General features: G+C 47.3%; 1 protein-coding gene across 9 annotated transcripts in view; it reads right to left on the reverse strand.

The window, feature by feature from the left end:
* Positions 1 to 18,953, reverse strand: part of CCDC85A (coiled-coil domain containing 85A) — a 180,461-nt gene extending 161,508 nt beyond the window's left edge. For 3 of the 9 annotated variants that reach the window (XR_004300315.1, XR_004300313.1, XR_004300314.1), the window contains exons 1-2: positions 17,828 to 18,951; positions 9,977 to 10,938 (exon numbers count right to left, since the gene is read on the reverse strand). Coding sequence is in view for 6 of the 9 variants with exons in the window: in XM_032410944.1 (XP_032266835.1) it covers positions 9,981 to 10,938; positions 17,828 to 18,094 (1,225 nt within the window). In the remaining 3 variants the exon portion in view is untranslated. Of the gene's footprint in view, positions 1 to 9,976; positions 10,939 to 17,827 lie in introns of all 9 variants that reach the window. The other 6 variants (XM_032410949.1, XM_032410948.1, XM_032410945.1 and 3 more) reach the window with 4 other exon arrangements.
* Between the last annotated feature and the right edge of the window lie 6,402 nt (positions 18,954 to 25,355).

The following is a 25,355-nucleotide window of genomic DNA, read 5'->3' on the forward strand; positions in this document are numbered from 1 at the left end:
AAGAGACCTATCATTCCTACTCACAATTAAAACAGAATTTTGCTAAAGGTTTATAAAGTTGTTTCACTGCTGTAAAGCCTCAAATCGAGTTTAAATGCCACATGCCAATTTAAGGATCAACATTTGCCAATTTAAGGATGGTTATCTAATATTACTTTAATATATGGGTGAAATTCAATAGACACCCATGAATATAAAAATAACCAAATAAGATTTGTGAATATGTATAATTGTCCAGCCTAGCTCTCTTTTTAAAACGAATGCCTATTGTATACATGGCTATATAGACTCTGGTGAAAATAAGGTTTCCATCGAAGACAGATTTATGTGCTAGACCAACCAACCCCAAAGTGGGCAGTTTTGAGAATGCACCAGGTCAAGCCAAAGAAATGAAGGGTGAAAACCATGTGGCACATAGTGTTAGGGTAAGAAGCACTGAAGTATCGGTCTTCAGTGTAAGTGTTAAAGGGACAGTATAAAAATAAACAATTTTCAAGCCTGTTCTTCTGCAGATTTTGAAAAGTTTAATGGTGCCGAACGGTTTCTCATGAACGTCACTATGCTGGTGGAGCTATTCATGGCAAACCACTTGGATAATGTTGATTTCTAGGCCCCTAATTGGTCATAATGCTAAATGTACTCTCTTCCAAAATACCCTCACATGTCAAATGTGCAGCTAAGTTCAGCCAGTTCCCCCCATGGCTCCATGACTAGGACAATTCTGGTTGGTCCCCGGAGCAAGGCCCGTCCATCAACATAAGACAGGTGCCTGTTAAGGGCATGCTCTGCCACACAGACCTTTTGAAATTCTCCATGGCCTTGACCCTCACACTGCCCCTGTCTGCTAGTTCATGCTCTTCTCTACTCTAAGTTAACTCTTAGCTCACTTTCCTGGGAGCTGCATCTAATCCATCATCTGCATATAAGACTAATAACTTGCCTTGCAGGGTCTTATTATTCTGTTTGGGTGAACTGGCACTTGCTGTCTAGGGAAAGAGAAGAGATGCTGAATTAATGAGCATGGTTAATTTGAATTCTCAAGAGTGGTTCGACAGACCAAGCTGCTTCGAACAGGAATCTGCAACTCAGATATTCTGACCTTTTAAATGCCATCAAAAGTGTAATGTAAGTGTACTCTACTTCTGCCTATAGTAGCATAAATCCGAGTAACTGGCTTAATTAGTTTTGTTTGCAGCAAGCTGAGTTATTAAAAAACACAACTCCTTGAGAGCAGTTGGTGTTGCCATCTGGCCCATCCCCTTGCTCCTGGTCTCTCTCCCTTCTGTTTCTTGCAGTCCAGAAGCTGACATGCCTCCAGACACACAGCATCTTGGCTGTGAATGCAACTGGATGTGTGAGGACAGGACTAAGGTCAGTCCATCTTCCCAAGAATATTTAAATGGAAGGAATATGGCCTTGAAGTGGGGGAAGAGTCCATGTGGGAGGAAAAAGGGCAGTAAGGTGTTAGCCTGAGGCTAGGACTGGGCTACTCCTACTAAGACCATCTTTCAGGAGCTGTCCATGGAGCTGTGAACCATGTACCCCATCTGGCCTCATCAGAGGTTCCCAAGCAACAGATACGAGCTCACCTGCTAGACCAAGTCTGCTGAGCCTGAGTCTATGGACGTTCACCTTGTCTCATTCTTATCATTGCAGAGCTCTGGTTTTCAGGAATTTCCAATTGCACTGGAGGAAGAATGGTTCTCTATTCCATTTAGGATCTTCACTATTAACATTACCCCTACTTCAAGTGGCCTCAAAATCTAAGATTAAAGATCTTCCTTATAAAATGAATTCTGTGCCCTGTGAGTCAGCTTGATTTTAGCCTTCTGCTAACTGGCAACTGGCCTTGGAGAATTCATTGAACTTCTCTGGAAGTCAATTTTCTCCTTCAGAAACTGGGGAAGTTGAACTGGATAAAACAGAGTACTTTACAGATTTAAATTCTAGGATTCTGACTTCCTGAACTAAATACAACCACAATGTCCTAATTTCTTTCTATTTGTCAGCATTAAGATATCCATTCTTAATGGAATAAAACATACATGTGTGTATATGTGTGCATATATTCACATGTAAATATCCATCACTAATTAGGTTTTTCTACTGATAAAAAAACACATACACCACACCCCTACATGCAATTCATGCTTCTCATCACTTGTGAACCAACTACCAATTATGGGCACTCAGGGAGCTGTAGCTATATACAATCCAGATCAGGGTTTTCTTCTAAAAGCCAAAAGACCCCTTAATAATTGGAAGGAAGGAGGCACTTGGGTGGTTCAGTGGGTTAACCGTCTGCCCTCAGCTCAGGTCATGATCCCAGGATCCTGCGATGGGAGCCTCCCATGGAGGGAACCTGCTTCTCCCTCTGCCCCCCCCCCCCCCCCCCTCGTGCCCACTCCCTTGCGTGCCCTCAAAAAAAAAAAAAAAAGTCTTTAATGCAATAATGAACACACTGGACTAGAAAAGCCGTCTCACTGAGGAAACATCAGAGACCTTTGAGTTTGTGGCCAAAAGTTAACCAAAACATTCTATCCCTCAACTATATCAGCAGGCAAAAGTAGTGCTATTAGTATCTTGTTTGCAAGATTTTAGAATGTAAAGATTCACCACTTTCTTTTATGTACCTGAAAGTAAAGGGGTATAAAGTCATTCAATAGTGAAATTCTATCCATTTAATGTTCTACCGAATACGCATACAAGAATACTAACTACAATGTAGGTGCGTGCACAGAGTACAAATAACTGAAACAGTCTTTGAGAAATCACCAAACCCAACCCTTCTCCCTAACATATCCTGTCTTACAGAAAAGCCTACCGAAGGCCTACGTAAGGATCTGAAGGAAAAAAAAAAAAAAACCCTAAAATATTATCGAAGTTTTCACTTATCTGGTAATTAAATGCATGCCTGGTTTCAATCCACATCCAAGACCACATCCCAAGACCTTCTGCACCATTCCCTAAGGATTCAGGTACGGAAGCTCTATACTACATACCTCTTTGCTGGGTGAAAACTGTAAATGACCACCCAGCAATGTGTGAATAACCCAGTCATGGTCTTTTAAGGAGGACAAACCAGTATTGCCTTCATAAGGGCGATAATGCAACCTGCTATTTCTCTCTCACTTTCTCTAACACCTCTTCTGCCTCTCTCCTCTTAAAGATGCTCTGTCTCAGAAAGAACAGCCCCTCTTTTTATTGGAAACTCATGAGCAGCACTCTCAAGATGAGGCCATTTATGTCAGGGGCAGCAGTAACCTGAACCTCATTCTTCTGCAGACTAGAGACTTTTATAAATTAGAGCTGAGATTTCATGCCTGTATTCTCAAGCGTCCCATGGTCTGAATCTCACATTTCCTAAGACTCTTGAAAATCAGCTCTTTTCACAACATGAAATATTTTTAATTTCTTATTCCAAACATAAAATATTCTTAATATTTCCTAGAATCAAATTTAAAATAATTTTTCAAATGGACACAATTTTTCCCCATAACCGTTACGTACTAAAATAGTATTAAGGGAATCTTGGTTGTGCCTAAGTCCCCAAAAAGCAAACATTTCTGAGTTCTTATATTACAAGAATAGCAGAGTTTTCTTAAGTACAGTCAAGACTCAGAAAAGAAGCCAGGAGGAGCCTTGAAAAGCCAAAGGACTTACTGATGCAGGACACACAGACCATGCACCATAGCTCATGCATTTTACTGCCAGAAGGACAATTTAAGGTCATTCACTCCGATTAAAAAAAACAATTCTAATCAATGTGGTTATCCACTTTCCCAAAGTATGACCAGCCAGTAGAAAGAGAACAGAATTTAGAAAGAGCAATGAGAAAGAAAGTAAGTTAAAGTCAGGCCTGCTGAGGGCAGCAAGGAATACTGCTGTGGGCATGCTGGGGCTTGAAGTAACTGAAAGTCTAGGATTTGAAAGTAAATACTGAGTAAGAATAGCCATGTGGGGCCATCTGATGTAAGGACTCACAGTTCTATCATAAGAGTCTCTTGAGGCCTGTAAGCATCAGAAGGGGCTAAAATTTACAAACTTTGAGAGCCTAAGGTCATAAAGTTGTCTGGAAAACTTACTCTATCAAGCATACACTGGCCCAATGGTGCTACATAAGTAAAACTTTATTATTATTTTTAAAACTTTGCCAAAGTTTATCTTCACGTTCTTTTTCTGACCAGGGGAGATTGACTAAGATCCCTACACATAATCTATCATCACTGTGAGTAAATGTATATAGCCTCATAACAGATCACTGTGTCTGTACTCCTTTGACGCTTCTGAAAAGGTAGCCAATCAAACGGAATACTCACCGTAACTTTGTACTCTTCTCCTGCTTGGTTTTAAATTACTTCTGTTAAGAAGATAAATGCATCACTAATTCAATGATTTTTTTTTTTCTGTTATATCTTCTGGCAATGAACCAAAAATATGAACATTTAATTGACTTCAATTGGGTCTAAAGAACATGACCACCATCAGCTGGAAGGGATTCTGGACTTCATAGCAGCAAGTGGCTTCCACGAGTGGAGGGATGCTGGATGCCAGATGCAGCTGAAACTGGTTTGACTAAACAGAATCAAACTGAATGTCTGGCATTGTTCAGATACAAATTTATTTATTAACAGAAATATATACACACATATATAGATTATAGATACAGATAATCTCCTTTGGAAAAAGGAAAATGGTCCCCTAGATTTAAAGAAATTTTATAGCTTTATTATTGCCAGTGGAGTTGAAAACCTTAAATTCTACTGGAAAATACCTTTCTAAGCCATCTAGGTTTTCCAATAATAGCTCGCCCTAGATATTGAGCAATTTCGTAAACTATATTTCCAATAATAAGCTTTCTCTATCATTAAATCGAAACACTGTCATGAAAAATGCACTATGCTTTGCACACACAAGTATAGTACGATAATTGTTTCTATTTTTCAGAACTTCTTAAACTGATGTCCTATCGAAGTGTGTATGAGGCTACCAAATTACCACACTGAAGCTTAAAGATCAAAAAACATCATCTACTTCTTTAACCACCTACACGTCAGTTCACACAATAGAAAACAACACTCTGAGATCCTCAGTTTAAATCAGTTCTGGTATTCTGTAACTGTTAAAATTTTTCTCCCAAGAGACATTTAATTTCTATTGTCAAAATTCATTCATAAAGGATATTCTGACTTTTTCTAAGCAAAATAAAAGATTTATGAGAGCAATTACTCATGCTATAGTGCCCCAGTACTTAATTTACAGACAACCTTGCTTCAGAGAATTCCTGCTGGGCTCTTCCACACACAGGTTATCTTGCCCCTCGTAGATAAGGTCATTTTGTGTTATCAGCGTTTTTCGTTCACTCATTAATAACCTCAACAGAGAATAAGAAGAAATCTGAAAATTCAGAGTAAAACTTATGAGCTGGGCGATGTGAAATACAGTATCCTCGGTGGGAAATATTCATTAGCACTGCAGGCGTTACACGATCTACATGCGCCATCAGCATCTGCTATAAATGGGTTGGAAATTCATGTGCTTCCCTGTCAGTCTGGACGTGAAGGCTTTAAAAAGTAGCCCTGAACTACTCATATGCCAGAGTTTCCCCAAGTTAACCTAAAAATCCCATCCACCAAAAACTCAAATTTTCAACCCATACAACAAAGGTGTTATCTGAGAACCTTGGTCTGGGGATGAGGGATGAAGCTCCACCATACCTGCTGGGGTCAGTCCTTCTCAGGCTCGGAATTCGACAAAAGAAGGAAAGATGTTAACTTTCTTCTTCCCAAGAAGCTCGCATTCCTCACCACTTCACGCACATCAACCCATCTTAAAGAACACGCACTCACCTAGGGCAATGGTTTTCACCTGGTCTGATCTTTAGACTCACCTGCGGACCTCCTTTTGCAACGTACTCAGGGCCAGACCAATTCAATACGGATCTGCATGTGGGCCCGAGCACTGGTGATTATTCAAAGCTACCACGGTGATTTTAATCTGCAGCCAGGTTGAAAAACACTGCTCTCTCTGAAGCAGTGGTTTTGAATCAGGGGCAATTTTACCCATTCCCTACCCCCTGGGACCATTTGGCAATGTCTGAAGACATATTTCATTGTCACAATTGGGGGTTGCTCGTGGCGAGAGCCCAGTATGCTGCTAAACCTCTTAAAATGCATAAGTCAACCCATTACAACAAAGAATTATCTGATCCCAATGTGAGTGGTGCCACTGTTGAGACGCCCTGCTCTAGAGAAAGAACTGGGGGGAGACACAACCTGCTATGTCTCTGGAGATCCCCTCACAAAAGAAGGAAGGAAGCACCAAGAAGCTTTCAGGAGGGAGCTGAACACTCACAACCCTGACACTCCATCCACAAGGCCAGATGTAATTCCACATGGAGCCAGTGTGACACAAATGAAGAGTTTCCTCATGGGTGCTCTCACTGGCTAGCGTGATGATGAAGGAGAGCGTGAAGCTACTGGTCACTGGAACATGTTCTAAGTCCATAAAGTAAATGAGACCCACCAGGATAGCTAAGCAATTTTTCTTAGAAGGACGATAAACAACAGAGTAATGTTTCTTCTCATCATTCCTTCTCAGTTGCTGATAACCAGCAATATGTGCCCCTAGAATTAAAATAAAACTACTTTTATGACTTTTTCAACTAGATTCACAATGCCCAATGGGTGAACCACTCATATGGGCTCCTGATCATCAGAATCATCTTTGCCTGGAAGGTCAACAACAAACAGCTATTGCTGGAAGGACCTGAGTCCACAACGCCCGTGACCTGGGCTAAAAAGCTACCTGTTAAAAAGCACAGATCTGCCAGCTGATATCTGGAAGCAAAACGCCTTGGTTTCACTGTGGGAGGGAACACTTTCACCTAAGAAAGTTTGACCCAACCTTGGATTTCAATGGGATCAGGGAAGCGAATCCCCCATTCTCCAGGAGGCTATCTATTTGGGTGCATGTCTAGATAAAAGTAGCTAACCAAGTACTTAATTTACAAATCTGGTACACAGCAGTGACTTGAATGAACAGACAAATGCCTTAACGTCTAGATGTAACCATGTTAAATCTACTCCCTCTTTGCACATGGTATTCTCTGCAAATTGAAAAACAGTTGAATCATAACTTCTAAAAAAGCAAATGCACTCGTGAGCACATTACTCAAGTTGGAGGGTTTTTTTCTGTTTTGTCTTGGCTTTTGTTGTTTTTCAATCAGCTACTAATTTAAACATGGCTATATAGTCTTAGCTATTTTAAAGAAAGGAAAAATGCCCCCAATTCACCCTTATATCCAGCTGGAAATTAAGCTGTTTTAACCAAAGAAAACTCTTGGATACCCAGTTCATCAGCTGTTTCCTCCACTGAGTTTGTAACAAGATTTAAAGATGTCCAAGGCACAGTCAACTAAAACAGTAATTGTTTTCACTGATGTTCCTTCAGGGCGCATATGTGTGTCTTTTTGGAGGGAACGTTACAAGTAAGACCATATTGTGCCAATACGTGCTTCTTTTCGGTTCATTCTGCCACAATGCAGACACACTTCCACCCGCTTTCATCTACTTTTTCTTCACTCAAAACCCTGCAAGTGCTCATCCAAATCACTCATAATTTCACACAAATTCCAAACAGAATGACTCTGTACATGACTCAGCAAATCTGCAATTTGGGATTTAGCTCGCTACCAGTTCCTACTTGTTTCTAAGCCAATGATTCAACCGGAGTGTGGGGGGATTAAAAATATGAAAAGTCATGTCTTACCATCCATATCAAAAATTAATTTGCAACGGCAGGATACACACAGGCCCAAATTTATAGGCTGATGATCCATAAACACCTCATTGTGCCACTTCATTTTCCAATCAATTACTGAAATAAAAATGCAATGCAAATGCACTACAAATATACTTTGGTGAGGATATCCACTTCCAGAAGATTTGTCACTTAAGAATGAGAAAACCTGATGTAAACGTAAGAATTAAATACAGTGTCATTCTAAATAATGCATCTATGTTACACCAAACTCTTAATTAAATAAAATGGTTAAATTTTAAAAATCATTTGCCAGATCATGAAATCTATCTGAATCCAGGCAATAATAAGTCATGATGTAATGTCATCCTCATCTAGAAACATACCTTACTTTATGCAAGGTATTGCTGAAAAATTGCATTTGAAATCTTTTCTTGTGAGTTAAATCATGCCTTGATTAAACTAGAGGAGTTCTTTATTTAAAAGAGCACTTTGGGAAAGAAAAAAAATTGTTTTGTATGTACACTACCTGGCCCCTAAGTAATTTTTTTTTTTTTGGTTCCAGATACAAGTTTTCCCTAAAATAGTAAACATATTTACTTCTCATGCTCATTAAAAAGTAATTGAGAAATGGAAAAGTCATTAACTTGAACTTTCCCATTAACCCATTACTCCCTGAAGACAAGCTTCATGGCTAGCAGCTCACGTCATCCGTGGTAACACAACTAAAATGACTTTTTAAATGACTTTCATCTCTTGTGAGAAGTACACAGCCAAGGCCGCCCACAGCAATCAGGGCAGCTTCTGGGCCAGTCCTGGGAAGAGTGAGTGAGGGTGCTATTAACTTAGTAAAGGCCCCAGCCAGCCAGCTAGCCAGCCGGGAGGCCTCAGCTCACCGGTGACTTGGCTTCTCCCACCTTCCACTTCCCAGCCCAAACCAGAAAGGAGCAGCATCTTCCCCACCCTTTCCAATTCCATCTGCACATAAAAGAGCACAGGATGCATTAGAAGCCAAGCTTCAGGAGTCAATTTTCAGCACTAGGAGAAAAGGATTAGGATGAAATGGGATCCAACAGGTAAATCCCCAGGTACAATATTGAAAATTTACCCCTTCATGTCACTCACTGCTCACACTGGCCGCCTCCACCACTGCTCAGAGCTGAACTGCACACAGACTCTGTGGCAGCTTTCAAATAAAGCGGAAAAGCTCAGGTATGTTGGATGAAAAACCCCACAGTTTATAAAACCAAACATTTTAGTTCTAACTCAACTGTAAGTAACATGAAGGGGTTGGGAGGGGGTTTTGTTTGTTTTAAGAAATGATTTTTTTTCCCCTCTCTGGAGTTCAAGTGGTTTTAGGACCAAGATGCAGGAAATTCAACCCCTTCCGAAAGGGTTAGGGTCTGGTTTAGAGTGATCTCAGCAAATGCAGCGGATATTACCCTTCGGAAACCAAAGGAGAGTCCAAATACATCTGTACATTTTCAAGAGGAACATTTAAACAACCGGGGAGGCTGTCTCACAGTGTAAAAAAAGCATGCTATTCAAAGTATGGTTAAGGGAGTCTGGGAGAGGGTGGCGGGTTTTGAGAGTATGGAAGGAAATCATTTGATGTGTTTCTCCCACAAAGGGAAGTCCCCCGACTGAGGACAAAGTCGCCGAGGTAAAGTAAGGCGTATCTGCAGGCGTTCAGGGAACACGGCATGGAGCCTGTGAAGGGACACCACATTTCTTTTCCAGTGTTACCGTTTTTCATAATAAATATTCATTTCTTTATGCACATAAGCTGTTAACTGTATTCAAAAACCTTTTTTTGGTCAGCCATTGGCTAAGAACCCCAATAGGACACCGCACACAACTAGGAAAATACTCAAGTTCAAGACTGGAAATCCTTAGCTTGGTTCTCTTTTTATCTTCAATCCCCACACATCTCACCCTGACCACTCAGAGTCCCGCGGAATTCTTGTTCCTCTCCTTCCCCTAACTGCTCATCCCCTGTCTTCGCCAGGCTTACTTGACTGCGACTCGTACAAACTAAAACAAATCCAGGGGAAGAAACACACGGAGCCTCGGAAGCACACGGTTGCTCCTCTCCCCAACCCACCCCCCCCATCCAGCAGCGCCTGCACTTCCTCGGGTGGCTGGGAAGCCCTCCACGGTTCAGAACTCTCTAGCGAGTTGCCCCAGCCAAAACGGCTCCCCAGCACGTACTGACCCACCGTTCATGCCACTGTAGACACTCCGGTGATGGGGTGACACGTCCTCCGGCGCCTGCCTTCGGAGGGTACCCTCCCGGCTGCCTCCGCCGCTGCCTCCGCCTCCTCCGCCCACATGTTTGTGATCTGGGCTCCCCCCAAAATGTTGTTTGAGGTGCTCAGGGCTCGTGCCCCTGGCTCTGGGTAGATGCTCCAGGCTCCCACCGAGGGCGTGTTTCTGGAGATGCTCGGGGCTCCCTCCGCTGTGCCTGGCGTGTTCAGGGCTGCCCCCGGGCCTGTGCTTCTGAAAGTGTTCCGGGCTCCCGCTCAGCACGTGCTTGGGCAGCGTCTCGGGGCTGCTCCCGGGGTGCGGGTGCCTTTGCTGCTCGGGGCTGCCCTTGCACAAGGGTTTGTGGTGCTCGGGGCTGGGTCCTTTGAGTGCTTTTGGGTGATCCGGGGTCCCGGAGGGTCTGGGTTTCTGTAGATGCTCGGGGCTGGTGCTCCGGTGCTTGGCGTGCTCCGGGCTGCCCTCGGCCCGGGGCTTCTGCAGGTGCTCCGGGCTGCCACTGCTCGCGTGCTGCTTGTGGTGGTCGGGGCTGTCGGTGCTGCCCGTGCTGGACGTGCTGCTGCCGTCGCCCACGTCCCGCACGTAGGGCGCCGTGGAGGCGGCGAGCTGGCACAGGCTGGCCTGGCTGTCGATGGAGCAGCGGCTGCCCGCGCAGCCTGCGCCCTTCTCCTCGTCAAGCAGCACGCAGAGCTCCTTGAGCTCCATGTTCTCCTTCACCACCTCCTCCTGCTTCACCTCCAGCTCCTTCAGCTTCTGCAGGTATAAGGCCACTTCCTTGTGCATCACCCCAGCCGTGTAGCGGCCCAGTCTCTGCCACTCGCGGGACACCCTCTTGCCTTTCTGCCGGTCATCATCCAGGAAACAGCAGAGGTCCCTCAGCTCCTGGTTGTCCTCCTGGAGTTTCTGGTTGATATCCTGAAAAGAGAGAGAGAGACAACCATTCAAGGGAGGTACACAGTTGAGGCATCCTCAGGCTCAGACCTCCTGGGAGGGAGGCGGGACTTGGTGAATTCTCTGTGATATTAGGGGAGGAGGGGAGAAGCTGAGAGGAAGCTGAGGATTGTCATAAAAATAACAATAACGGGTATTGGTTATGCTCCCTGCCCAGTGCTTACTGGTATGATCTCATCGAATTTTCACAAAACACTTGGAGGATAATGATTTTCATGGTTCTTTGGGGGGGGGGAGGGCTGGACCTCACAAAGCTTCACTTGCCCAAGGCCATCCGGCCAGTATCTAGGGAGCAGCCAGTTAATTCACAAGAAACCACTAAAAATCCAAGGATCCCCTGCCCCACCTTCCGGGAAGAAAATGGCTGCTTGGGACCTGAGAAATGCTTAAAAGCTCTGAGGCAACACGCCTTCCATCAGCACAAACACAAGCACTGCCCTGTGTTCAGCCCTTGACACGGGACTAACAGCCCGGTTCCCACAGGGGACCAGCACAATTGCCCTCTAGCTGCATTTCTGACCCGCGCATCTAAGCCCTACTGGCTGAACCCCCTGCGCATCTCCCAGGCATCCCACACGAAAACTTGAACAATGCCAAGCTCTTGTGGGATTTTCAAAGCCCCCTCCCCAAACTGCCCCTCTCAGCAAATTCTGCCTCCACCCATCCTGCTGCTCTCCCTAAGGGCCTGTGCTTATGCCTGGCGTCTCCTTCTCCCTCACCTTTCACTTCTGAACTAAACAGTTCTTCTGAACCCATTCCCATGCGTGGCAGCACCTCACTGCCCTTAGGATAAAGTGCAAAATCCTTCAAGTCTCCCAAGACCCCCAATCCTCTTAACCTGGCCTATTTCTCCCACATGAGTGGTGGTCCACTCACTCATTCACAAGTATTTAGTAAGCATCTATTATGTGCCAGGTACCAGTCCAGGTGCTAGGGATGTATCAGTGGACACAGCAAACACCTTCACATCCTACGGCTTTCATTCTGGCGGGAAAAACTGGCAAAAGGTAAGTATAGAGCACAATGCCACGTCGTGAAAAGTGCTGGGAAGAAAACTAAAGTAGGCTAAAAAATACTATTTTTTAAGAGAAGGTACCTCACTGAGAAGGAAAACGTTTGAGCAAAGACCCGGGTGAAATGAAGGAGCAAACATCTGAGGGAAGAGGATCCCAGGCAGACAGGAGGGCAAGTACTTGCCCTGAGACGAATATGACTGATGTCGCAGCAAGGCCAGTGTGCCTGAAGCACAGTGAGCACCGAGCGCAGAGCTGGGAGAGGAGGTGGGAGAGATGAGACCCAAGAGGGTGGGTGTCGGGGCTGGTTAATGCTGCGCCGTGGCAGCCACGGGAAGGACTCTGGATTGTTGGTGAGCTGAGGATAGAGGAGTGACACAATAGGTTCATTTTATAAAGAATCACCATTGTTCTGTGTAGAAAACAGACCAGAGGAGGGGGGTGGTGGATAGAAGAAAGGGAGACGAGGTAAGGTGGAAGCCAGGAGAGATCAGCGAGGAGGCCACCAGGCTAGTTCAGGTAGAGGGAGAGGATAGCGGCTTGCACAGATGGTAGCAGTGGAGAAGGTGGGACCTATCCCCTGACCCCCAACTGAGCCCCACCACCACTGGCCTGGTTTCAGTGCCCAAGGAAGAAGCCCTTTCCCTCTTTCACTTGGAATGCATTCCCTTAAACTTCTATACAACCTAAAGGCCTCACTTTATAAGTCACTTCCCCAGAAGCCATCCCTGACCAGTAGCCCCAATCTAAAGGAAGTTGCCTTATACACTCCACCATTACCGCTTTTATTTCCCCTCTGTGGCACTCATTACAATCACATATGGTTGGATGTGGCTATGAGAACTCACCAGACTGGTCCTGAGCATGGAGACCCCATCTATTCTGTCCACCTCTGTATGTCCAGAACACAGCACCCCCACTGTAGACACCTGAACCAAGGAACTTTGAAAACGCATTGTGAGGTTCCCCCTTTATTCTCCAGTCACACATAGAGTGAAGGGACCGTTTCCTGAAGCACCTTGGTTTGGTGGCGATGAACCAGGGGCGGTCATGGGGTTGCTACCGAAGATTTCCCCTGCTTTCCAAAGCCAGAAAACCTCGGTCTTGGGACTCGGTCATACAACCCAGAACTAGAGGCACTCAGATGAGACTTGATCCCCGTTCACTCAGATTCATTCTAACACTTTGCCTGATACTGGTGAGAAAATATACTATAAGACATCTGCCAACCACAGCTTGCTTCCCCTGAGAGTGTTGAGGCCTCAGATGGGAGTCATCCTGAGGAAGAAGCGGATGGATCTTGCGCAGCGTGGTTTTAACTCCAATGCCAACTCTTGGCATCCTGACTATTCTGTTTCCTTGTTTCTGATGCCCACCTCTTCCTTCTCATTATCACTTTCAGACCTCAGGCCTGGCCATTTCCAAACTCCTCCCACCTGGGTCCCTGCCTTGGTCCGCCCCATCCTCTATCTTTCCTCACCCACCCGAGTCAAGCTCGCCGTGGCCAGACTGATCTTCAGAATCACCCCCTGAATGTTCCGTCTCTCCTGCACCAACCCCACCCCTCCCCTTTACCAGGAAGATGAATAAACCCTTGGGCCAAGCCAGGAAGGCTTTCTCCTGCCTTTCCACCTTTAGCTCCCTCTGTCAGCTAATCATGAAGCCTGATTGTATCTAGCTTCCCAATTAGAAAATCCTGTCCTCTTCCCTGTATGAACTTACCTAAGAGGAGAGATGCCTCTGAGAAGTCTCGCCTAGCGCTAGAACAGCTTCTGGCCTGTGGCGGCGACAACCACAAATGAATGAATGAAGTAACTTTCCCACTCACCGCTTAATGCCTCTGAGATACACTAGCTGGAGCACTCATCGGGCATCTTTTTTTTTTTTTCTTTTCCAATGTAGGTATCTTAGCTTCTGGGGGCAGACTCAAGTCTAGAGTCATCCTTTGCATAGCTGACAAGCTGACACGCCCAGCATGGCGCCTTGCCTACAGTACGTAATACGTGTTTATGGGCTGACCAGTGCTTTAAAGCCCTAGGCCCGTGGCCAAAACAGGATACAGCTCTAGCTACTGAGGAAGGATTTCGTATTATTGTCTCAGTAAACCCCTGCAAGGTTGGAGTTTGTTGACATTGATGCTTTAAGGGAAATCAGAAGCTGTGGAGACTCTGAGAAAATAATACTAAAAAAAATTAATCTTTCTAAGCTTCAAAAATTATTCTACATTTAGTTTAATCCAGACATTTCATAGAAAGTTCAAGTCATATTCTTCTCCATCTAAATGAACTTCCGTCTGAAAACACTTCCTTTTGACTATCCCACAGCTATTCCTGATTTCTCCAGAACTGGGAAATAAATAGGAGCAGTGCTATCCCGGGGCTTCGTGGGGTTAATGCCTTTCTGAATGGAGTGAACAATATACTTCCCAGAATTCCAGTTGGGGTAGAAGGGGTAACAGCCTACTTAGCTTTCTTTATCACCACGCCTTCTTCCAAGAGTAAATAATATTCTTGGGGATACAATTCTGAGCGATTTCCTTTCCCGTCTGTGGAACAGCTAAGCAACCGATTGGATAACCACTTTATAAAGCAGCTTCTTCCAATCTCCTACATTAAGATTTGGGCTTTCTTTTTCAAAACACAAACTGTCCTTTTAACATTGCCACTGGCCACCAGATGTTATCCATCTGTCTAAAGTGGACTTTTAAAAGATTCAATCCACCTCATAGCATACCACTCAAATTTTCATACGTAAGATTCTCAAGTACTCTATCTGTGGTTAAAGAATTGCTCTAATTTGTAATTTTTCTTCACTGCAGGGAGGGGGATTGGTGTGTTGGGGAACAGAGAGGAACATTAATGTGATGCATAACAAATCTACAGATCCTGTTCCCCCAAATCTGCCCCTTGTCCCCTGAAATCCCAGGTCGGAGCAACCTGAGCATTGGTATATGCTCAGCAGTGCACAGACATGGTTCTCAGAATCCAACTCCTTATAACAGCAGAACCAGAATCCCCTTTCTGCACCCTTGCAGGATCACACATTCTAACCAGAGAATGTCAACTAGCTGAAAGAAAAGAAAGCCAGCCTATTTTAAACATTGTCTATCTGTGTGACATTGAGAAAGCTATTTAACCCCATCTATGGGTCATTTAATCTTCATCAAACCTCTTACAGAATTAGCAGCCCCATTTAGCAGATGAGAACACTGAGGCTCAGAGAGGTTACCTGCTTGCCCACGCTGCCCAAATTGTCAGACTCCAAATCCTTTATCTCTCCACTGTCCCGCACTGCTCCACCTCTGAAATGTTTAAACACAGACAAGTCAGCCTGTGCTGGGACCCAGGCACAGGCGCCTCCACGGAAGACCTAGCGCTCCCATCCCCCATCTCTAAAGCTGCAGTACCACCTCGTAGCCTTGAAAAGATTTCTTGCCATTTCAAAAGCAGATCACAGAAAGGAACATAAACCAAGAGAAGTGTTGTGGCCTTCATTACCCTCAATGTACAGTCCTCAACTGGGAGTCCCAAACCATCAGAGCCGAAAACAAAACCCCAAATCCTCCTTTTAGTTAAGGCAAACTAAGTAAGTGCACATATCATTTACTCAGTCAACCACATTAATGGATCACGAGGGCGTCCAGGGATGTTCTGGCTAAGATGATGGACAGAAGGGGGAAGACTGGCCGCTCAGCAGGGCTTCGCCACAACCCCTCAGGGGTGGGCCAGAGGCCTTGGAGGCTACGATGCTGTAACTGGCCAGGGATGACAAAAAGGAGGAGTAGAGGCTGCGTCAGAAAGCATCCAGCCCCACCTTTCTGAACTTGATAAGGAGGTGCACAGGAAAGTCTTTTGAAGCCAGGTCATGAATCTAGACCCCCAGGAGATTCTCCTACTTGGGGTGAAACTGCCCTTAGCTGACCTAATAGATATTTCTCTAAATGAAGCTACTAGAAAGAAGACCAGGCTCCCCCACCACTCACACATAGCTCCCCTCAACACACACACACACACACACACACACACACACACACACACAATCCACACAACCCAAGAGAACCTTCAAGTATTTCTGAACTATTATGTCGATGCTCCATACTATTAAAATCCTTAGGAAATTGATTAATTACTTAATTAAAAACTCTTCCAAGTTACATTATAGTTCAAACCATGGAAGAAGATTAAATTGGAGGGTTATGAACTATACCTTTATCCAGCTTTGCCTAAGAAACCCAATCCTGGAGGTGCACGCCTATACATTTACACGCCTTCTCCTGATGACAATATCTACCATTGTTTTGTAATCAAGTCCAGCATTAAAGCTTCTCCTACATGATCCTAATATCTTGTTGCAACCCCCTAGGGGATGGTTATTATCATTTGCATTTTATTGATGAGTAAAATGAGGTTCTGATAAATTAATTACCCAAGCTCACCCTCCTTAGCGAATGAGGATTCTAGATGTGAACCCACCTCTGAGATGATCTTCTCACTACACTAGCCTGTCCCCAAGAGTCTGGTACTTAATCAATACTCCACTAGTAATGAATTAAACCAAAGGAGAGTGGAAGCCTTGGGATTTTTTTGACTGGGATCTTTCTAACTGCACCCACTCTAGGAAGTAGATGACAAGTGAGTTGGGGCCCCGGGGAAGGCCATCTCCACCTGCACTGGACCCAGCACCCAGGTGAGCATCTCTTTGCCCCAGAATCCCAGAGCTGGAGGCTGAGGCAATTAAGAAAGTGTCTACAGCCTGAGAAGTGGGGTGGGAGTGGAAGGGGACAAGAACAGCATGTGCCTGCAGGAATTTGCTCCCTGATGTCCCTGCAGTGTTTTCGTGTGTGTCTGGCTTCCTATAAACAAAAGCAGAACAATGAGAGGAAGGAATACCAGCAGGCACCAGCACAAGCAGCGAGGAGAGGAAGTTTGCGGTGCTGTGCGCGCTGGCAGGGCGGATCCCGGCCCGTCTCCTACAGCCCCGCTAGCAGGCACTCGGCTGTCACACTCAGAGCTCTCCAAGGAGAAAAGAACTTGATGGGGCTTTGGCTTTCTTCTTTTCTTTCTAATTTTTTTTTCTCTTTTCTAATAGCGAAGAGGGAAGGCTGGTTCATAAAGCAAAGCATCATTGGCTGACACTTGGGGTGGTGCCTTTCAAATCCCCTCCAGCGCCTCAATGCTAGATGAAATTATAATCAAATTGGGGGTGAAGGGGAAAGGGGGTCAAGGAACCCCAGATGACGCCGTCTAAACTGGAGAGAAGGAAAGCGCAGGAGCAGGTAGAAAATGTGAAGGCAGAGCTTAAGCTCCTCTGCACTGGGTGACATACACCAGCTGCGAAGGTGGCGCCCGCGACTTCTCCCTGGGCACCCCGCCAACCCTTCTCCCCAGCATTGGTGACCTTTCCTCATCCGCCAGAGAAGTCGTGGCTCCACAGCACCCGTATCCACGATCCCCAAGGATGAAGATCCCCTGGACTCGCTCCCTCGATGACCCTTTCCCCTGCCTGTGACCCGGCTCCCCAAACCACCGATTTTCCAGGCTTCCTAGGAAAATAAAGGTTCTGCATGCCCATCACCTCCCTCCCTACTTTTCAGCATCCTCGGCGCCCTCTCCTGCGGCCACAGAAGATCCCGAGTGAGAGCTCCACACTGGCTCGCCCCAGACAGGGAAGAGGAGACCAATCACTTCCAAAGTTCGGAAAAGTTTCCAAAGGGCTGGGGCTGGGGAGCAGGGGGTGCTGACCGGGAGAAAGGGGAGGATCACCTGTTGCCGGAGGGAGGGAAAGTTTGCCCGGCCCCACCTCCCCGGAGCGCCCCGCTCCCTGCCCGACCCCGCGCTCACCTTGAGCCCGCGGATCTCGCCGAGGTGCAGCTGCAGGCGGCGGTTCACCTCGCGGATGAGGTTGCTGTGGTCCAGCATCGCGCTCACCTTCTCGGCCTCGGCGCGCCGCAGGCTGCGGATCAGCTCCTCCTTGCTCCACTGCAGCAGCTCCTCGTCCGACACTTTGGACAGGTCCTCCGCGGCGGCGGCGGCGGCGGCGGGCGGGCCGGCAGAGGCTGAGGGACAACTTTCCGCCGCCGCCGCCGTACCTCCGGCCGCCTTCGACATGGTATCCGCGCGGTGGCAGGTGCGAGTGGGTGGAAGAGGCAAAGCGACTCCCGAAGGCGCGGGCGCGGCGGGGCCGCCTCCGCCCACACCCCTGTGCGCTCCGGCGAGTCAGCTGCACCGCCCGGCGGCCGCTGGGTTGGGGCGGCAGGGGTCGCGCTGGGCGGCCATCCTACCTCGCCATCCCCGCGCGCGCGCCCGCGCACCCCCAGGGCCGGGCAGTTACCCGCGCGCTGCTGCCGAGGCGCGTCCCAACTCGGCGCACGTCCATGGTGAGGGGCGCCGGGGAGCGGGCGCCGCCGCGGGAAAACCTCGGGGAGCGGCGGGGGCGCCCGGGGGCCGCGCCCCGGTTCCCCTGCCCTCTCCTCCGCTCCGATTCGAGACCGTCGCCCCCCACACTCTCGCACACACGCACACACGCGCGCACTTTCCTCCCCCTCGCCCAGCTGCAGCCCCGGCCTCACTGCGCTCCTAGCGAGCTAGGGCGCGCCGGGCTTCGCGGCGCCTCCAGGGTTGCTCGAGCGACGCCGCCGCTGCTGCCCGAGGGCTCGGCGCGGCCCGCCGGCTGCGCTCCTCCCGCCGCCTTCGCTGCGCCCGCCGCCGCTCCTAGGCTGCTCGGGGAAGCCTGCGATTTGCAGAGCCGAGCCGAGCCGAGCCGAGGAGGGGTGGAGGGTGGAGGGGTAAAGGCTGGACAGGCAGGAGGTGGAGCCTGCAGCCGGGGCCGTCCGCAGCCGGCCGCACCTCCCGCGCGGACCGGACGCAACTGCAGCTAGATCGCCTCCCGGCCTCCCGAGGCGCGCTCCCCGCTCTCCCGCCGGGGAAGGCCGGGGGCGCGGCTCCTCCAGCGCCCGGGCGCGGGTGGGGCGGGATGCGGGAGAAGCGTGAGAAGGTGTGCGGCCCGGGCTCTCGCAGGCTCGCGCGCGCCACCATGTGGCGGAAGGAGCTCCCTCCTCCGCCCCCTGCGCGCCAGGCTTGTCACCTTGCGGGGGAAACAACGGGCGACCAAGATGAGAGACACTTGGTACTTGCAGGGATTGGAGGTCAGGGAAGATGATGATAGATAGATAGATAGATGATGATAGATAGATAGATAGATAGATAGATAGATAGATAGATAGATAGATAGGAGGACCTGGGGGATAACTGTCAGTTTCTACTTTGGAGAATGGAAGACAAGGTCGATGGCCAAAAAAAAAGTGTGTGGGGGGGTGTAGGTGGGGTGGGAAAGGAACCTTTAAGAAAATCCCAGTGCTCTGAAAAGAGGAAAGAAAGGCTTTGCTTCGGGGCACTACTCTTTAGGGACCACCCACCCCCCACCCCCCAGGCCTTTGGCTTTTCTAAAAATCCACTACTTTGTGAAGAAGCTTCAGGGGACAGTATTGGATCTTTTAAAGTTTTATTTGAAAAACATCAAAGCCTTAAGGGGAAAATAAAATACCTTCACCTCCAGGTTCCCCAGGCCTGGATTTTTAAGGTCAGCACAGTCACCTCCCCTCTGAGCAAAGGACAGCCCCTTAAGCAGCTGGAACTGCCTGCCTGCCGCGGAGATTTCCATTTTCCTCCTGCCGCAGGCAGTCAGTTCTTATGGGGTTGGCTTTTTGAGATGGTAATTTCTGGAAGTGGGTATTCCCTGTCCCTGGGTCCTATCTTTGGGCTACAAAATTCCCTTTCCCACCTCCCCTGTTCTACCCTCCCGTTGCATGGGATCAAACCTGAGCTGAAAGCATCTGTTTCTTGCTTGAAGAAGTAGATGCACTTGTCCTGGGCATGTCATTTCAATGAATACTCCTCTCCAGGATGGAGACTGGGCCAGAGAAGTGCAGGAACTTACCGCCCCTCCCCCTCCACAGGGCTTCTGAAAGCCAGGGTGCAAAGGGAATAATCACCTGGTAGGATGAGGCTCTGAATCAGAGTCCCTCCACCAGCAGGTCACTGTGCATCCCTTAATAAGGCTACCACCTTTTAACAGACAATCAGATGGGGACTTCTGAGACTTAGCTTCCTGGAGAGCAAGGAAAGGGGATGCAGCCCTCTGACCTAGATGGCCTTAAAGTTCCCCTCAGCTTGACTCTAAACTTTAGACAGGTTTCTTCCTGACTTAGGTCCCTAGCCTCTCTTTTCTTAGAGCACTTCCTTTAGAAAACTTGCACTTGTGAATTTCTTTCTCTGCTGCCTTGAGTTGTAAATCACCTCCCAGCTTCTCACCACCCAGGAATGTCCAGCTTTAGGACCTGGGAGCCATCCCTTGGAAATGTAATTATCACGGAAGATAGCCCCCCAATCTCTCCATCTCTCTGAAAGGTGAGGAGTCTAACTTCACTAAGTGTCAATTAGCAAACATAAATGGTCTAATCACCCAACTCCCCCCACCCCCTCCCATTCCCAGTGTTCTCCAGTACTTTCCCAGTAGCCCACCTTGGGGGCTTAAAAACCCTACTGCCTCTTAGGGCCCTGGGTGGCTTAGTCCGTTAAGCATCTGGCTCTTGATCTCAGGGTCTTGGGTTCAAGCCCCACGTTGGGCTCCTGGCTGGGCATGGAGCCTACTTAAAAAACAAAAACCAACAACAACAAAAAAACACCCTCCTGCCTCTTATGTCAGAGGAGTTGAATTCCGTCTCTCTCCCCTTGGGTTTAACTACAAGTGAAATTTGTCTTTGACACCTCCCCTACTCTCATGTACGCAGAAGGCTCTCCTCAACACAGTTCCTGAGACCTCTTTTGACACAGGAAGAGAAAATACAAGTTAGAAAAATATGAGTCCTGTCCCTGTCCGTTGTTAATTTGTCTCCTTGAACAAATCATCTCACCTTATTGGGCCTCAGACAGCTAATAAGGTAATGGACATGAAGTGCTTTGTCAAGTTACCTACAGAAATGCTACTTTGTTATGACTAGTAGTACATCTGCCCAGCCCACTCTCTGGAAATAGGAACCACGGCATCTGGCTGGTTTTTCCTTCCACCAGGTTTGTTCTTTAAGAGTCCTGTTCCAAAATCCAAAGGCTAGCGCCCTTTGCTGCTAACACTCTCCGACGTTTAACACCTGAGCAGCTATTAAAAGGCAGATAGATGGCTGAGAGGAGGAATAAGACGTGAGTTGAGAAGTCAAGGAAGAAAGAAACCAAAGAAAAATTTTCCACAAACTTATATACACTAGCAGCTACTTACTACTGGGCTAGATCACCTTGATGAAGTCTTGATGTTTCTAATTTTGGTCATTGATTCAGGATAATTATTGAATGAATGATGTTGCTTCATGTTGCTAAGGTCATGTGTGGTATCAGGAACTTGGCTGCTAAAAACAGACAACTCAAAACACAATCACTTAAAGAAGGCATTTATTTTCTTGCACATAACCGACATTCAGTTGAGGGTTAGTATGATGTCTTCATGATATCATCAAAAACTTAGACTCCTGGGGCGCCTGGGTGACTCAGTCAGTTAAGCAACCGACTCTTGGTTTTGGTTCAGGTCATGATCAGGTCGTGAAATCAAGCCCTGCGTTGGACTCTGTGCTCAGTGTGAAGTCTGCTTAAGATTCTCTCCCTCTCCCTCTTCCTTTCCCTGGTCCCCTCCCCCCACTCACACTCTCTTTCTCTCTCAAATAAATAAATAAATAAAATCTTAAAAAAAAAAAAAAACTTGGACTCCTTCTTTCTAATCAGCCATCCTTAACATGATTGCCTCCTGGCAGCAAGATGGCTGCTGGAGTGCTAGCCATCCATCTCCATCTGGGGCAGGACAAGGATAGGAGCAAATGGCAAAAGGACATGTGCCCCTTTAAAATGTGTTCCTAGTAATATGACCAGTGAATCTCATTTACATCCTAATAGCCAGGGCTTGCCATGTAACCACCTCCCACCTACAAGGGAAGCTAGGAAATTTTTAAAGCTAAGCACATTAGGGGTGCATGGGTGGCTCAATCAGTTAAGCGTCTGACTCTTTTTTTATATATTTTATTGAGAAAGAGAGAGAGAGAGAAAGTGTGCAAGCAGAGGGAAGGGCAGAAAGGGAGGGAGAGAGAGAATCTCAAGCAGACTCACCACTGGGCGCGGAGCGTGATGCAGGGCTTGATCCCACAACCCTCAGATCATAACCTGAGCCGAAATCAAGAGCCAGATGCTCAACCACCTGAGCCACCCAGGCGCTCCAAGCATCTGACTCTTGATCTCAGTTCAGGTCTTGATCTCAGGGTCGTGAGTTCAGGCCCCTGTTGGGCTCCACACTAGATGTGGAGCCTACTTGAAAAAAAAAAAAAAAAAAAGATAAGCACATTAATGCCACAAGTAAAATCAGAGTTGTTTTAATAAGAAATAAGATAGATATGTGATGGACAGCTAACAGTTTGGTACGCAACCCTGGCAGTAGATTCTGCGTACAGTATATGGAGGTATCTAAAAACCGGCCATAAGCCACCCTAAGTCCTTGAGCCCTGATGGTTTTCTCTCATCTGTTGTTTTGAACCACCTCTGTTCCATCCACCGCTCACTATCGCCCAGACCAGGCTCTCACTAGGTCTCAGCTGACCTTCCTCACTGGTCCCTCTGACACCTGCATCACCTCTCTTGAATCTGTTTTCCACAGAGCTGCCCCAGTGAACCAACTACAAAGTCAAGTCCAGCCGCTTCACCTCTACTGGAGACTGAATCCTTGCTCAGAGTTCTTCACAGCCTGCCGGTATAATTCAGACCACTCTCTGCATGTGACTTTGCAGTAGCTCCCACGGAGGGGGCAGAGTATATCTTCCCTCCCCAGGGATATTGTGCTTGGCTGTGGGCTGGTGTTGCTAATGGAATGTGGGTGTCCCTGAGGTGGATCCCTTCTGTTTGTCCCCTCACCGTCCTGTACTTCCACATGTCACCAACAGAAGAGCTGCCCTTGGGCAGCTGCTGTTCCTTTGGTCTCCACCCAGTGCCACCCCAGGCATCCTACAGACCCTCACCCTGAAGTAGGGCCTCCTTCCCCTCGCAAACTCTCACATCTGTGTGCGAGAGTATGTGACTGCTGTTTAAGCCCCTGAGTTTTGGCCAGATAGATCAGGCAGCAGGGATGCAATAGTTAGCAGGTACGGCTCCCCTGCCTAAATCCCTTCAGTGGCAACTCAGTACCTGTCCACGGAACAAAGCCATATTCCTTAGCAGGGCGCATAAGACGGGTGCGGTCTGGCCCTTGCCTCCACTCCCATCACACCTGGCCTCATCTCATACTTTATCAGTGCCAAACTGCCCAGAGATCCCCATCGGCAACTCTCCATACCTCTGTGTCTCCCGATGCTATTCTCTTGTGCGTGGAAGACCTTCCCTGCCTTAATCCCCTGGACGAATCCCACTGGATCCTTCTACCAGCCTCGTCTCCTCCAGATCCCTGGCATCAGCCCATACTTCTCCAGTGAAGGCAGAAGTGAGTATCCCTCTCCACTACCATAACCTCCAGCATACCTCTAGCCCAGCGCCTAAAACAGAATAGTGAACTACAGGAAATTACAGGTGGAAGCTCATATTAACCCATCCCAACCCCAGCAGAATAGTTTAGCTCTAGCTAGAATTTAATATTATCTCTTTTTCACTTTCTCCAAACCCTGTGCATTTCTGTCATGCCCTGTGAAACTCCTCAGTGCAATCAGAAATGCTGTCAAGGACATTGCTGAGTGTGTCCCAGATGCCTTATTACAACACTACACCCTCATCCACAGGGTCCTTGGGGCTTGTTAGTTTCAATCTTACAGACACTGTGAATTATGCAACTGGTGTACATTTCTCTTTGCACTGGCTGCTGGGAACTGATCTAAATTTGTGGCAATTTAAATAAGACTTAAGGAATATGACTTGTTGACTAATATGGCCGTTATCATTTTTTTACTTTCAAATTTCTCCCTCTTAATTTCTTCTTTTTTACCTCTGTAAGTTTCCTGATACACACATACGTATGCATGTACGCATATATACATACACACGTGCATGTACACACATACAAACATATGTGTGCATGTGTATGTGTGTATGTATACGGCAGAAAATGGAAGGAAGGGGCAAAAGGGGAAGGGATGTCTTGTCTCCAGTCATAGACCCTATAATGTTTTCTCTCATTTACTTTGAGGTCTTCTTCCTCTAGTAGCTCCTAAACTCTGTGAAGCCAAGGCCCACTTGCTAACCTAGAGTCAGCGTTGAATAAAAGAGGGAAGGAAGGAGAGAACAAGCTTGCTCAAGGCCTTTGTTTCATTTTTTTTTTTATCCCCCTCGTTTGGAAAGCCTCATCACCTGCAACACACATAGAAAACCTCTTCCTTTGGAAAATATTAATGACCTTTTAGTGTATGCTATTTTGGAAGCCACATGAGTGCTATGCAGTTCAGAAAATTTTTCTAAACTGTCTAAATGTAGGATCATGTGTTATTTTAGCATTAGCCTCAAATCGCTCTGAACTGCACTCAGGTGACAGGCTCACCCACTGGTGCTACTGGACATAAGTAAAGGTACGGCATGCACAAGGCTGAGGTTTATCTCCTGTCTACCTTGTGTCAGGCAACAGGCAAGCTATTGAAACACCCCATCTTGCTCCACTAAGAACCAATTTTCCAGGCCATACTTTAAAGCTCAGTGAAGTGCACTGGATTTTTGCTTCATTACCTAATTCTGAGTCCAGATCCAGAGAACACGAGAGTTGTGTGGAAATGGGACGTAGCCGGCAATCCCAGCAGTAACAGGAGCCTCTGGCGGTGGTAGGTATTACTGATGGATGTCTCCCAAACCTGCTGTCCCTGGGAGCCTCTGTGAAGGTGCTTTGCCTTGATCTGACCCCACAAACCAAACATTTAGAAGCTGGCTGGCCTTTACTGTATTTTGTTCTGCCAGGTCCTATAGCAGAAACTGCCGAGGAAGGGTTCATCTAACTGCCAGAAACACCCAAGGCAGCGAGGTCCCGCCAGCCTGCCCCTCAGAGTGTTGAGACCCCAGGTGTCTTCTGAGTCATGAAAACAACTGCTCTGTTCCCTCCCCACCTCCGCCCCCATCTGCTTTCTGTGGGTGGGGTGAGGCATGCGTCTCAGGGAGGAAAACTGAAAGCAGAGAATACTTCAGGAGCCCATACTTTCTGTTGTTTGTAAAGAAAATGGGCAGACCCATTGGATAGTCCCTGGGCCAGTAATGCAGTATCCACTATTAACCCTCTTCCAGGTCTCTACCCCACAGATTCTCAACCTTGGCCGCATACTAGAATCGCCTGGGGAGTTTAATGCATATGGATGCCTGGGCCTCTCCCTAGAGATTT

This window comes from Phoca vitulina, unplaced genomic scaffold, assembly GCF_004348235.1.
Source record: "Phoca vitulina isolate PV1807 unplaced genomic scaffold, GSC_HSeal_1.0 scaffold12, whole genome shotgun sequence".
NCBI classification, from domain to species: Eukaryota; Metazoa; Chordata; class Mammalia; order Carnivora; family Phocidae; genus Phoca; species Phoca vitulina.